General features: G+C 51.6%; 1 protein-coding gene across 2 annotated transcripts in view; it reads left to right on the top strand.

Annotated features, from left to right (window-relative positions):
- Positions 1-11,739: 11,739 nt before the first annotated feature.
- The window catches only part of RAB6A (RAB6A, member RAS oncogene family), a 42,202-nt gene continuing 40,979 nt past the window's right edge, over positions 11,740-12,962 (top strand). The window contains exon 1 of one of the 2 annotated variants that reach the window (XM_029048421.2): positions 11,740-12,037. In XM_029048421.2, the coding sequence (XP_028904254.1) occupies positions 11,968-12,037 (70 nt within the window). In that variant the 5' untranslated portion in view covers positions 11,740-11,967. The remainder of the gene's footprint in view (positions 12,038-12,962) is intronic. The other variant, XM_029048420.2, reaches the window with a different exon arrangement.

Below are 12,962 nucleotides of genomic sequence, written 5' to 3'. Positions count from 1 at the left end.
TATTTGTTAAGCGCTTCCTATGGGCAGAGCACTGTTCTAACCGCTGGGGTAGATACGGGGTCATAATAATAATAATGTGGGTATTTGTTAAGCGCTTACTAGGTGCCGAGCACTGTTCTAAGCGCTGGGGGAGACACAGGGGAATCAGGTGGGCCCAGGTGGGGCTCACAGTCTTCAGCCCCATTTGACAGATGAGGGTCATCAGGTTGTCCCTCGTGAGGCTCACAGTCTTCATCCCCATTTCACAGATGCGGGAACTGAGGCCCAGAGAAGTGAAGTGACCTAATAATAATTTTTTTTTACTTTCCTATTAATAATAATTTACCATGTGCAAAGCACTGTTCTAAGCACTGGGGGGGATACAAGGTGATCGGGTTGTCCCCCGTGGGGCTCACAGTCTTCATCCCCATTTGACAGATGAGGGAATTTAGGACCAGAGAAGTGAGTGACTTAATAATATTTTTTTTTTACTTTCCTATTAATAATAATTTACTATGTGCAAAGCACTGTTCTAAGCGCTGGGGGGGGATACAAGGTGATCAGGTTGTCCCCCGTGGGGCTCACAGTCTTCATCCCCATTTGACAGATGAGGGAACTAAGGACCAGAGAAGTGAAGTGACTTAATAATATATTTTTTTACTTTCCTATTAATAATTTACCATGTGCAAAGCACTGTTCTAAGCGCTGGGGGGGATACAAGGTGATCAGGTTGTCCCCCGTGGGGCTCACAGTCTTCATCCCCATTTGACAGATGAGGGAATTTAGGACCAGAGAAGTGAGTGACTTAATAATATTTTTTTTTACTTTCCTATTAATAATAATTTACTATGTGCAAAGCACTGTTCTAAGCGCTGGGGAGGATACAAGGTGATCAGGTTGTCCCCTGTGGGGCTCACAGTCTTCATCTCCATTTAATAATAATAATAACAATAATGTTGGTATTTGTTAAGCGCTTACTATGTGCAGAGCACTGTTCTAAGAGCTGGGGTAGATACAGGGTAATCAGGTTGTCCCACGTGAGGCTCCCAGTTAATCCCCATTTTACAGATGAGGTAACTGAGGCACAGAGAAGTGAAGTGACTTGCCCACGGTCACACAGCTGACAAGTGGCGGAGCCAGGATTGGAACCCATGACCTCTGACTCCTAAGCCTGGGCTCTTTCCACTGAGTCACACTGCTTCTCCATAATAATAATGGCATCTGCTAAACACTTACTATGTGCAAAGCACTGTTCTAAGGATACAAGGTGATCAGGTTGTCCCACCTGGGGCTCACAGCCTTAATCCCCATTTGACAGATGGGGTAACCGAGGCACAGAGAAGTAAAGTGACTTGCCCAGAGTCATACAGCTGACAAGTGGCTGAGCCGGGATTTGAACCCATGACCTCTGACTCCCCGGGCTCTTTCCACTGGGCCACACTGCTTCTCCTGCCCCTCCGCCCCGCCACGTCCTCCGGGTCCGGGAACCCCTCGGCGCACCAGCGAACGAGGCCGATGACATCAACCAGGAGAGCGCGAAGCCCGGCAACGGCCTGGCCCTTCCCCTGTCCGACCTCCTTGTCCTCCTTCGCTCACACCGTTACACACGCAGTCACCATTTGGCGGATTATCTCCATCGCACGCTTTCTAAAAGTCGCAAAGGACCAGATTTGACAAGCCGCCCCCTCCTCCGGGAAGTCCTTCCAGACTACACTTCCTGATTCTATTTATTTGCCATTGTTTTTATGAGATGTTCTTCCCCTTGACTCTATTTATTGCCATCGTTCTTGTCTGCCCGTCTCCCCCGATTAGACCGTAAGCCCGTCAGAGGGCAGGGACTGTCTCTATCTGTTGCCGATTTGTCCATTCCAAGCGCTTAGTACAGTGCTCTGCACAGAGTAAGCGCTCAATAAATACTATTGAATGAATAAATGAATGAGTGAATGAATACACACCTTCTGGGGTGGCTCCCACCTTCAATCCTGTCACGCCGAGGAAGAATTTTGCTATTGTTTTAATATGTTCATCCCCGTGATTCTATTTATTTTTGTCTTCTGTCGCCCCCGATTAGAAGTTGTGCTAGAGAGGCAACGTGGCTCAGTGGAAATAACCCGGCCTTGGGAGTCAGAGGTCATGGGTTCTAATCCCGGCTCTGCCACCTGTCAGCTGTGTGACTGTGGGCAAGTCACTTCACTTCTCTGGGCCTCAGTTCCCTTATCTGTAAAATGGGGATGAAGACTCTGAGCCTCACGTGGGACCACCTGATGACCCTGTATCTCCCCCAGCGCTTAGAACAGTGCTCTGCACATAGTAAGCGCTTAACAAATACCAACATTATTATTATGAGGTCACTGAGGCCCAGAGAAGGGAAGTGATTTCCCCAAAGTCACAGCTGGCAAGTGGCGGAGCCGGGATTAATAATGTTGGTATTTGTAAAGCGCTTACTATGTGCAGAGCACTGTTCTAAGCGCCGGGATATACAGGGTAATCAGGTGGTTCCACATGAGGCTCATAGTCCTCATCCCCATTTTCCAGATGAGGTAACCGAGGCACAGAGAAGTTAAGTGACTAGCCCAAGGTCACACAGCTGACGAGTGGCGGGGCCGGGATTAGAACCCACGACCTCTGACTCCCAAGCCCGGGCTCTTGCCACTGAGCCACCCTGCTTCTTAAGGGAGTGGAGCCTCTAAGGCTGCAGAGGGGAAGGGGCGAGGCCTTCCCACACTGAGCCCCCCTTTCCCTCTGCTCATCTCCTTTCCCCTCCCCTCAGCACTGTGCTCATTTGTATATATTATTTATTACTTTATTTTGTTAATGAGGTGTACATCGCCTTGATTCGATTTATCTGGATGGTGGTGTTTTGTTTTGCTTTGCTGTCTCCCCCGTTTAATATTGTTGGTATTTGTTAAGCGCTTACTATGTGCAGAGCACTGTTCGAAGGGCTGGGATAGATCCAGGGTCATCAGGTTGTCCCACGTGAGGCTCCCAGTTAATCCCCGTTTTACAGATGAGGTAACTGAGGCAGAGCGAAGTGAAATGACTTGCCCACAGTCACACAGCTGACAAGTGGCAGAGCCGAGTGTCGAACCCATGACCTCTGTCTCCGAGGTTTAGACCGTGAGCCTGTCACTGGGCAGGGAGGTTCTCTCTCTGTTGCCGATTTGTCCATTCCAAGCGCTTAGCCCAGTGCTCTGCACATAGAGAAGCAGCGTGGCTCAGTGGAAAGAGCCCAGGCTTGGGAGTCAGAGGTCGTGGGTTCGAATCCCTGCTCCGCCACTTGTCAGCTGGGTGGCTGTGGGCAAGTCACTTCGCTTCTCTGGGCCTCAGTTCCCTCATCTGGAAAATAGGGATGAAGACTGGGAGCCTCATGTGGGACCACCTGATGACCCTGTATCTCGCCCAGCGCTTAGAACAGTGCTCTGCACTAAGTGCTTAACAAATACCAACATTATTCTTATTATTAAAATGGGGATTATCTGTGCGCCTCACGTGGGACCACCTGATGACCCTGTATCTGCCCCAGCGCTTAGAACAGTGCTCTGCACAAAGGAAGCGCTTAACAAATACCAACATTATTATTAAAATGGGGATTCTGTGAGCCTCACGTGGGACCACCTGATGACCCTGTATCTCCCTCAGCGCATAGAACAGTGCTCTGCACATAGTAAGCGCTTAACAAATACCAACATTATCATTATTATCATTATTATTATCACTATTAATGATTATAATCATTATAATCTATAATGGTTATAGATATCATTATTAGATGAGAAGCAGCGTGGCTTAGTGGAAAGAGCATGGGCTTTGGAGTCAGAGGTCATGAGTTCGAATCCTGGGCTCTGCCACTTGTCCGCTGTGTGACTGTGGGCAAGTCACTTCACTTCTCTGTGCCTCAGTTACCTCATCTGTAAAATGGGGATTAAAGACTGTGAGCCCCACATGGGTCAACCTGATTCCCCTGTGTCTACCCCCGCGCTTAGAACAGTGCTCTGCGCATAGTAAGCGCTTAACAAATACCAACATTATCATTATTATTATTATTAAAAGGGGGATTAACTGTGAGCCTCCCGTGGGGCCACCTGATGACCCTGTATCTGCCCCAGCGTTTAGAACAGTGCTCTGCACCTAGTAAGCGCTTAGCAAATACCAACTAAAAAACAAAAATGAGGAAGGCTCAATGGATACGACTTAATGAATGAATAGAAGTGGGCCAAGCGGGGGGAGGGGCTGGGCTTGACCTTTGCCCCGGAAGTGCCGACGGTGACGTCGCGCGCAGCCGACGTGACAGCGCGTCACGCGCAACCAACCTTGCTGCCCCGCTGCGGCCTCGGTCCCGCCCCCTGACGTCACGCCTACCCCTGCCTCCATTGGTCCGCGGGGACGTCAATCCCCCCACTGGCGCCCCGCCCTCCCTCCCCTTCTTCCCGCCCCCCGAGGACGTTGCCCAGCCTTCAGGCGCCATATTGGATGGGGCCTGAGGGGAAGGGAGGGCGAGGCCTGGCCCCCCTGAACTCTCTTCCCCTTTACAAAACCCTTCTGATAACTCACCTCCTCCAGGAGGCCTTCCCACCCTGATAATAATAATATTGGTATTTAAGTGCTTACTATGTGCAGGGCACTGTTCTAAGCGCTGGGGGAGACACAGGGTCATCAGGTCGTCCCATGTGAGGCTCACAGTTAATCCCCATTTTCCAGATGAGGTCACTGAGGCCCAGTGAAGTGACTTGCCCACAGTCACCCAGCTGCCAAGTGGCAGAGCCAGAATTCGAACCCATGACCTCTGACTCCCAAGCCCGGGTTCTTTCCACTAAGCCCCACACTGCTTCTCTATCCCCCCTTTCCCTCAGCACTGTTGGTATTTGTTAAGCGCTTACTATGTGCAGAGCACTGTTCTAAGCGCTGGGGGAGAGACAGGGTCATTAAGTGGTCCCACGTGAGGCTCACAGTTCATCCCCATTTTACAGATGAGGTCACTGAGGCACAGAGAAGTGAAGTGACTTGCCAAGTCACACAGCTAAGTGGCAGAGGCAGAATTCGAACCCATGACCTCTGACTCCCAAGCCCAGGCTCTTTCCACTGTCCTCATTTGTAGATATCATTTATTACCCTATTTATTTTGTTAATGAGGTGGCACACCCTAAACCTTAACCCTCCCTTAAACCCTTGGTTGTGCTGGGTTTTTTTAGACTTTAAGGGCAAGAATTATAGCTCTTTCTAAAATATTCCCCAGCGTGCGTGTAGCTGTCCTCTAACTTTGAAAATGACACCCTTAAAAATTCTGAAGCTGATATCTGTTAAATGCCAAGTGCTGTCCTAAGAGCCAGGGGAGGTACAAGCTTATTAGGTTGGACACAGACCCTGTTCCACGTGGGGCTCAGAGTTTTAATCCCCATTTTACAGATGATGCATCATTATCTTGATGATGTTGTCTTGTTTTGTTCTGTTTTGCTCTGCTGTCTCCCCCCGATTAGACCGTGAGCCCGCCATTGGGCAGCGATGGTCTCTATCTGCCGCCCAATTGTACATTCCAAGCGCTTAGTACAGTGCTGTGCACATCGTAAGCACTCAGTAAATTCTATTGAGTGAATGCATGAATGATCTTGCCCTTCCCCGTGGCCTGGCCAAACCCAGGCCAGAGTCCGCGACAGCTGCATCCTTTCTCTCCTCTGATGGGGAGACCTCCTTCGAGGATCACTCCACCCTCCTCTAGAACCTGCTGATATTTGCGATCAATTCAATTGGTATAACAACTTGTACATCACAAAGAATCTCTTGTTTTTATCAGACCACTTTTTAAGGCATTTTTCAAGCTTTTACTCTGTACTAAGCATAGGGTAGGTACAAGTTTATCAGGTTGGACAAAGGGGATCTTAATCCCCTTTTACAGATAAGGGAACTGAGGCACAAAGAAGTGACTCATCCAAGGTCACAGCAGGCAAATGGCAGATCTAGATTCGAACCCAGGTCTTTTGACTCCCACGCCCATTCTCTTTCCAACACTGCTTCTGCAGCATCAGTGGTTCACTTCTTCCTGGTGCTAAGAGAGCTGGCAAAGAGATTAATTTGGGGCCTTGAGAGGAAGTGGAGGGTAGATGTTTTTGACGGAGAAAGGCGGTTTGTAGACCCTTCCCTACGTATGATTTTGGAGCGAAGTACGTTTGTCAGGTTAAGAAGGGCAGAGACGCTTTTGAAAGAAGGAGAGCAGAGTTGATTTGACACACCCTAATCCTTAACCCTCCCTTAAACTCTTTGTTGTGTTGGGTTTTTTTTTTAGACTTTAAGGGCAAGAATTATAGCTCTCTCTAAAATGTTCCCCAGCGTGTGTGTGTGTATAGCGGTCCTCTAGCTTTGAAAATGACACCCGTAAAAATTCTGAAGCTATTTGTTAAATGCCAAGTACCGTCCTAAGAACTGGGGGAGGTACAAGCTTATTAGGTTGGACACAGACCCTATCCCACGTGGGGCTCAGAGTTTTAATCCCTATTTTACAGATGATGCAACAGGCACACAGAAATAAATTGACTTGCCCAATAACGCACAGCAGTCTGTGGAGCTACACCTGGAATCCAGATCCTTCTGCCTCCCAGGCCCGGGCTCTATACCCTAAACCACATTGCTTCTCATAATTTTACCCACACTCATGAGCAACTATTAACTCCACACTGGAATATTGAAGTGTTTCTTGTGCATGCTTTTCAATCTTGTTTTACATTTTTCTGGAAACGACTGGCCTTAGAGTCAACCCATTTTCAATTGCCACGTGCCCGACTGCTTGAGCGTCTTTCAGACATTTCTTTTGACCCCTAGATATCGATTTCCTGTGTCCTCTCACCGTCGGCTTCGTTGTTATCCACTCTTATCAAATGTCTTCCTATTAAAGATGGGTCCAAGGGCCTGCTCAAGTGGTGGGGGCTGGGGAGGGTCTTACTGCTCATGGCTCATCAGTCAGATGAGCAAAAAGACCCTCCCCAACCCCCACCACTCACCAGTACATGTGCCACGGGCCCGATTCACCTCTCCCTGCGTTTTAGACGCTCTGAAAAGTAGGGGTGCTTACAAACCCATCGTATTTACTGCTTACTCTACCTTCACACCCCCAGAATGCTCATATCAATTGTCTTTCGCTTCCCCTAGAGTTACAGTAAGTGGTCAATCAATAATAATAATGTTGGTATTTGTTAAGCACTTACTACGCGCGGAGCACTGTTCTAAGCGCTGGGGGAGATACAGGGTAATCAGCCCACATGAGGCTCGCAGTCTTCATCCCCATTTTACAGATGAGGGAACTGAGGCCCAGAGAAGTGAAGTGACTTGCCCACAGTCACACAGCAGGGAAGGGGCAGAGCCGGCATTCGAACCCATGACCCCTGACTCCTAAGCCCAGGCTCTTTCCACTGAGCCTCGCTGCCTCTTTACCATTTTAATATCTGCCTCCCCCGAACCCCCACACTAGATTGAAAACTTATTGAGAGCAGGGATCATGTCTATCCACTCTCTTACACCACTCCCCTCGCCAGTTTGGAGCCGCGGTCACCGACTCTCCAAAGCGTAGAGTACAGTGTTCTGCACACAGTCACCGCTCCAATACCATGCATTAATTGGTACGGTCTCAGAAGACGGGGAGAGCATAGAGAAGCAGCGTGGCTCAGTGGAAAGAGCACGGGCTTTGGAGTCAGGGCTCATGAGTTCGAATCCCAGCTCTGCCACTTGTCGGCTGTGTGACTGTGGGCAAGTCACTTAACTTCTCTGTGCCTCAGTTCCCTCATCTGTAAAATGGGGATTAAGACTGTGAGCCCCACGTGGGACAACCTGATTCCCCTGTGTCTACCCCAGCGCTTAGAACAGTGCTCGGCACATAGTAAGCGCTTAACAAATACCAACATTATTATTAGTCTGCATAAACGTTCAGGACACGTCACCCCGCTCCGTTGGTTGCGCATCCAGCTCCGTATCCAAGAAAAACTCACCATTGGCTTTAAATCACTCCACCACCTTGCCCCCTCCTACCTCACTTCTTCTCCAACCCAGCACACGTTTCACTCTCGCTAACCCTCTCACTGCGCCTCGATCTCGCCTCGCTGCCGATCCCTATCCCGCGACCTCCCTCTGGCCTGGATCCCTCTTCAAATTCTCCGCCACTTCAAAGCCTTATTGAAGGCACACCTCCTCCAAGAGGCCTTCCCAGACTAAACCCCGGTTTTCCTCATCTCCTATTCTCTCCTGCCTCACTCCAATTTGCTCCTCCCCCTTCCCAGCCCCTCAGCACTTATGTATATATCTGTAATTTCATTTATTTGTATTCATATCTGTCTTCCCCCACAGACTGTAGTATGTATATATCTGTACATATTTATATTAAATCTGTATACATCTGTAATTTATCTGTCTCCCCCTCTAGACTTTGAGCTCACCGTGGGCAGGAACGTGTCTGTTATACTGTCCTCTCCCAAGTGCTTAGTACCGTGCTTTGCACACAGTAAATGCTCAATAAATCCACTCGATTGAATGAATGTACATAAGCTGGTTGTGGGCAGGGAATGTGACCGGTCACTGTTGCACTGTACTCTCCCAAGAGCTTGGTACAGTGCTTTGCACAGGGTAAGTGCTCAATAAGCACAATTGAATGAAAAATGTAAACCAGAGCTTGAGAAGCTGCATAGCCTAGCGCCAAGAGCACGGGCCCGGCTTCTAATCCCAGTTCCGCCACTTACCTCCTGTGTGACCTTGAGCAAGTCACTTGACTTCTGAGCCTCCATTCCCTCATCTGGAAAAATGGAGATAGAGTGACTGTCTTCCCTCCTATTTAGGTTCGTGAGCCCTAGACGGGACTTGATTATCTTGCGTCCTCCCCCCAGACCCTAGTGCAGTGCTTGGCACATGGTAAGCACTTATTATTAATAACAATAATAATAAGAGGTTGAGAGTTCCAGGACGTAGGAAGGGCATCGCCCAGCCCACCCAGCCTTCCCCAGGCCTCTCCCTCTGCTCCAGAGAAGCAGCGTGGCTCAGTGGAAAAAACCTGGGCTTGGGAGTCAGAGGTCATGGGTTCTAATCTCTGCTCCGTCACTTGTCAGCTGTGTGACTCCGGGCAGGTAACTTTGCTTCTCTGGGCCTCAGTTCCCTCATCCGCAAAATGGGGGAATGAAGAGGCACCCCAGGGGGAGAGCAAGCATCGGAGGGGTGGGGGCGAGGGAGAATCGAATCGAGTGGTTTATTGCTATTGTTTTTGTCTGTCTGCCTCCCCCGATTAGACTGTAAGCCCGTTAATGGCAGGGATTGTCTCTATCTGTTGCCGAATTGCACATTCCAAGCGTTTAATACAGTGCTCTGCACATTGTAAGTGCTCAATAAATACTATTGAATGAATAGTGGTTATGGCTTTTATTAATAATAACAATGAGGGTATTTGTTAAGCGCTTACTAGGTGCAAAGCACTGTTCTAAGCGTGGGGAAGGGGAGGAATACAAGGTGATCAGGTTGTCCTACGTGGGGGTCACAGTCTTGATGACCTTGTAGCCGTGAGAAGCAGCGTGGCTCAGAGGAAAGAGCCCGGGCTGGGGAGTCAAAGGTCATGGGTTCTAACTCCTGCTCTGCCGCTTGTCAGCTGGATGACTATGGACAAGTCACTTCTCTGGGCCTCAGTGACCTCACCTGGAAAATGGGGATGCACACGGGGGGGGGGGGGGGGGGGGCACCTGATGACCTTGTATCCCCTGGAGCCCCACGGGGGAACCACCTGATGACCTTCTCTCCTCTCTCAGCGCTTAGAACAGTGCTTGGCACAGAGCAAGCACTTAACAAACACCATTGTTATTATTATTATGACCCCAGTGCTTAGGACAGTGCTCGGCCCAGAGTAAGCGCTTCAAAATACCAACATTATTACGAGTAGTAGTACGTGGATGTCGATGTGCCCCGCATCGGCTCACTGTTAATGAGATGTGCATCCCCTCGATTCTATTTATTGCTATTGTTTTAATGAGATGTACAACCCCTCGATTCTATTTATTGCTATTATTTTTGTCTGTCTCTCCCGATTAAACTGTAAGCCCATCAATGGGCAAGGACTGTCTCTCTCTCTCTCTGTTGCCGATTTGTCCATTCCAAGCACTTAGTCCAGTGCTCTGCCGCACAGAGAAGCAGCGTGGTTCAGTGGAAAGAGCCCGGGCTTGGGAGGCAGAGGTCATGAATTCGAATTCCCACTCTGCCACTCATCAGCTGTGTGACTGTGGACAAGTCGCTTCTCTGGGCCTCGGTGTCCTCATCTGTCAAATGGGGATTAAGGCTGTGAGCCCCATGTGGGACAACCTGATTCCCCTGTATCTCCCCCAGCGCTTAGAACAGGGCTTGGCACATAGTAAGCGCTTAAACAAATACCAACATGATTGTGTCAGCTGTGTGACGGGGGGCAAGTCACACCTTCTCTGGGCCTCAGTTCCCTCATCTGGAAAATGGGGATTAACTGGGAGCCAGCATGGCTCAGTGGAAAGAGCATGGGCTCTGGAGTCAGGGCTCATGAGTTCAAATCCCACTTGTCAGCTGTGTGACTGTGGGCAAGTCACTTAACTTCTCTGTGCCTCAGTTCCCTCATCTGTAAAATGGGGATGAAGACTGTGAGCCCCACGTGGGACCACCTGATTCCCCTGTGTCTCCCCCAGCGCTTAGAACAGTGCTCTGCACATAGTAAGCGCTTTACACCAACATTTTGTAAGCCCATCATTGGGCAGGGATGGTCTCTATCTGTTGCCGACTTGTTCAATCCAAGCGCTTAGTCCAGTGCTCTGCACAGAGTCAGCGCTCAATAAATACTACTGAGTGAATGAATGAGCCTCACGTGGGACCACCTGATGACCCTGGATCTCCCCCAGCGCTTAGAACAGTGCTCTGCACATAGTAAGCGCTTAACAAATACCAACATTATTCTTATTACTCCTGAGCGAACGAAGGATAGTAGTGGAGAAGCAGCGTGGCTCAGTGGAAAGAGCACGGGCTTTGGAGTCAGGGCTCATGAGTTCGAATCCCAGCTCTGCCACTTGTCGGCTGGGTGACTGGGGGGCGAGTCACTTCCCTTCTCTGGGCCTCAGTTCCCTCATCTGGAAAATGGGGATGAAGACGGTGAGCCCCACGGGGGACCACCTGATTCCCCTATGTCTACCCCAGCGCTTAGAACAGTGCTCGGCACATAGTAAGCGCTTAACAAATACCCACATTATTATTAGTAGTAGTAGTAAGCCCTCAATAAATGCGGACTGAACGAAGGATCCCTCCTTCGACCGCTGGGGGGGGTGGGGGTGTGCGTGTGTGTGTGACGTCATCGCTCCCGTCGGTTTCCGCTTTCGCCTCCCCCTCCCATCGGGGGCGCGCGAGGCGGCGGGGGGGGGAGAGAGGGGCAGCGCGAGGCGGCGCGAGGCGGGGCGCGCGAGACAGGAGGGAGAGCGCGCGAGGCAGGAGGGAGAGCGCGCGAGGCAGGAGGGAGAGCGCGCGAGGCAGGAGGGAGAGCGCGCGAGGCAGGAGGGAGAGCGCGCGAGGCAGGAGGGAGAGCGCGCGAGGCAGCGCGAGGCGGGGCGAGGCGCGGGGCGCGCGAGGCAGGAGGGAGAGCGCGCGAGGCAGCGAGAGGCGGGGCGCGCGAGGCGGGGCGCGCGAGGCAGGAGGGAGAGCGGCGCGCGCCCCACAGGCTCTCTTCCCCCCCCCCCCCCCCCAGCGCATGCGCGCCAGCGGGGCCGCCCGCGCGCCCCCTCCTTCGAGCGCGCGCGCGCCCCGGGGCCGCGCAGGCGGGCAGCAGGTTAGGCTGCGGCGGTGAGGCGGCGAAGGCGTCGAGGCGGAGGGGAGCCCGGGCGGAGCAGCCCCGCCATCGCCCAGCCGTCCCGCTCCCTCCCGCTCCTCGCCGAGGGGGCGGCGGGGCCGGGGGGCGGCCTCCCTCCCTTCCCTTCCCTTCCCTTTCTCCCTTCCGGCGGTCCCCGCGGGGCCGCGGCCCAGCACGCCGCCATGTCGGCGGGCGGGGACTTCGGGAACCCCCTCAGAAAATTCAAGCTGGTCTTCCTGGGCGAGCAGAGCGGTGAGTGGAAACCTCCCCCGGCCTCCCCTCGCGCGCGAAGCACTGGCCGAAGCGCTGCGGCCCCGACATGGCGGCGGCGTCGGCGGCGTCGGGCCCTCTTGACCCTCCTCCTGCGGCGGCGCGAAGGCCTCTGGGTAAAAGGCCGCCCGCAGGAAGCGCTCAATAAATAGCATCCATCGATGGGCTGATTCATGACGGCTGGGGGGGGGTGGGGGGGCGGCGACTCCTCCGGCCCCAGTGCGAATTCCCCTGGATATTTTCCGAGGAGGCCCCGGAGAAAAAGCCTGGGGGAACCAAAAAAAAACCAACAACCAAGGTGTGCCCCCCCCACCCCCTTTTCAGGGTGGGGGCTCATCGCGCTGGTCTTGAAAATGCATCTTGCAGAGGGTTATTTATTCATTCATTCAGCCCGGGCCCCTGGAGATTTGCATTCATCCCACCGTCTTGATTGAGCGCTTCTTAGGTGCGGGGACCTGGACTGAGCGCTTGGAAGGGGCAGTTAGGCAACGTTCATTCATCCAGTAGTATTTATTGAGCGCTGACGGGGGGCAAGAGCACTGGACTAAGCGCTTGCAATGGACAATTAGGCAACATTCATTCATCCAGTAGTTATTGAACGCTTACTAGGGGCAGAGCACTGGACTAAGCGCTTGGAATGGACAATTAGGCAACATTCATTCATCCAGTAGTATTTATTGAGCGGTTACTAGGGGCAGAACACTGGACTAAGCTCTTGCAATGGACAGTTAGGCAACATTCATTCATCCAGTAGTATTTATTGAGCGTTTACTGGGGCAGAACACTGGACTAAGCGCTTGGAATGGACAATTTGGCAACATTCATTCATCCAGTAGTATTTATTGAGCGTTTACTGGGGCAGAACACTGGACTAAGTGCTTAGAATGGACAATTTGGCAACATTCAT

Source organism: Ornithorhynchus anatinus, chromosome 20, assembly GCF_004115215.2.
Source record: "Ornithorhynchus anatinus isolate Pmale09 chromosome 20, mOrnAna1.pri.v4, whole genome shotgun sequence".
Classification (NCBI taxonomy): Eukaryota; Metazoa; Chordata; class Mammalia; order Monotremata; family Ornithorhynchidae; genus Ornithorhynchus; species Ornithorhynchus anatinus.
This window is presented reverse-complemented; position numbering and strand designations above follow the sequence as displayed.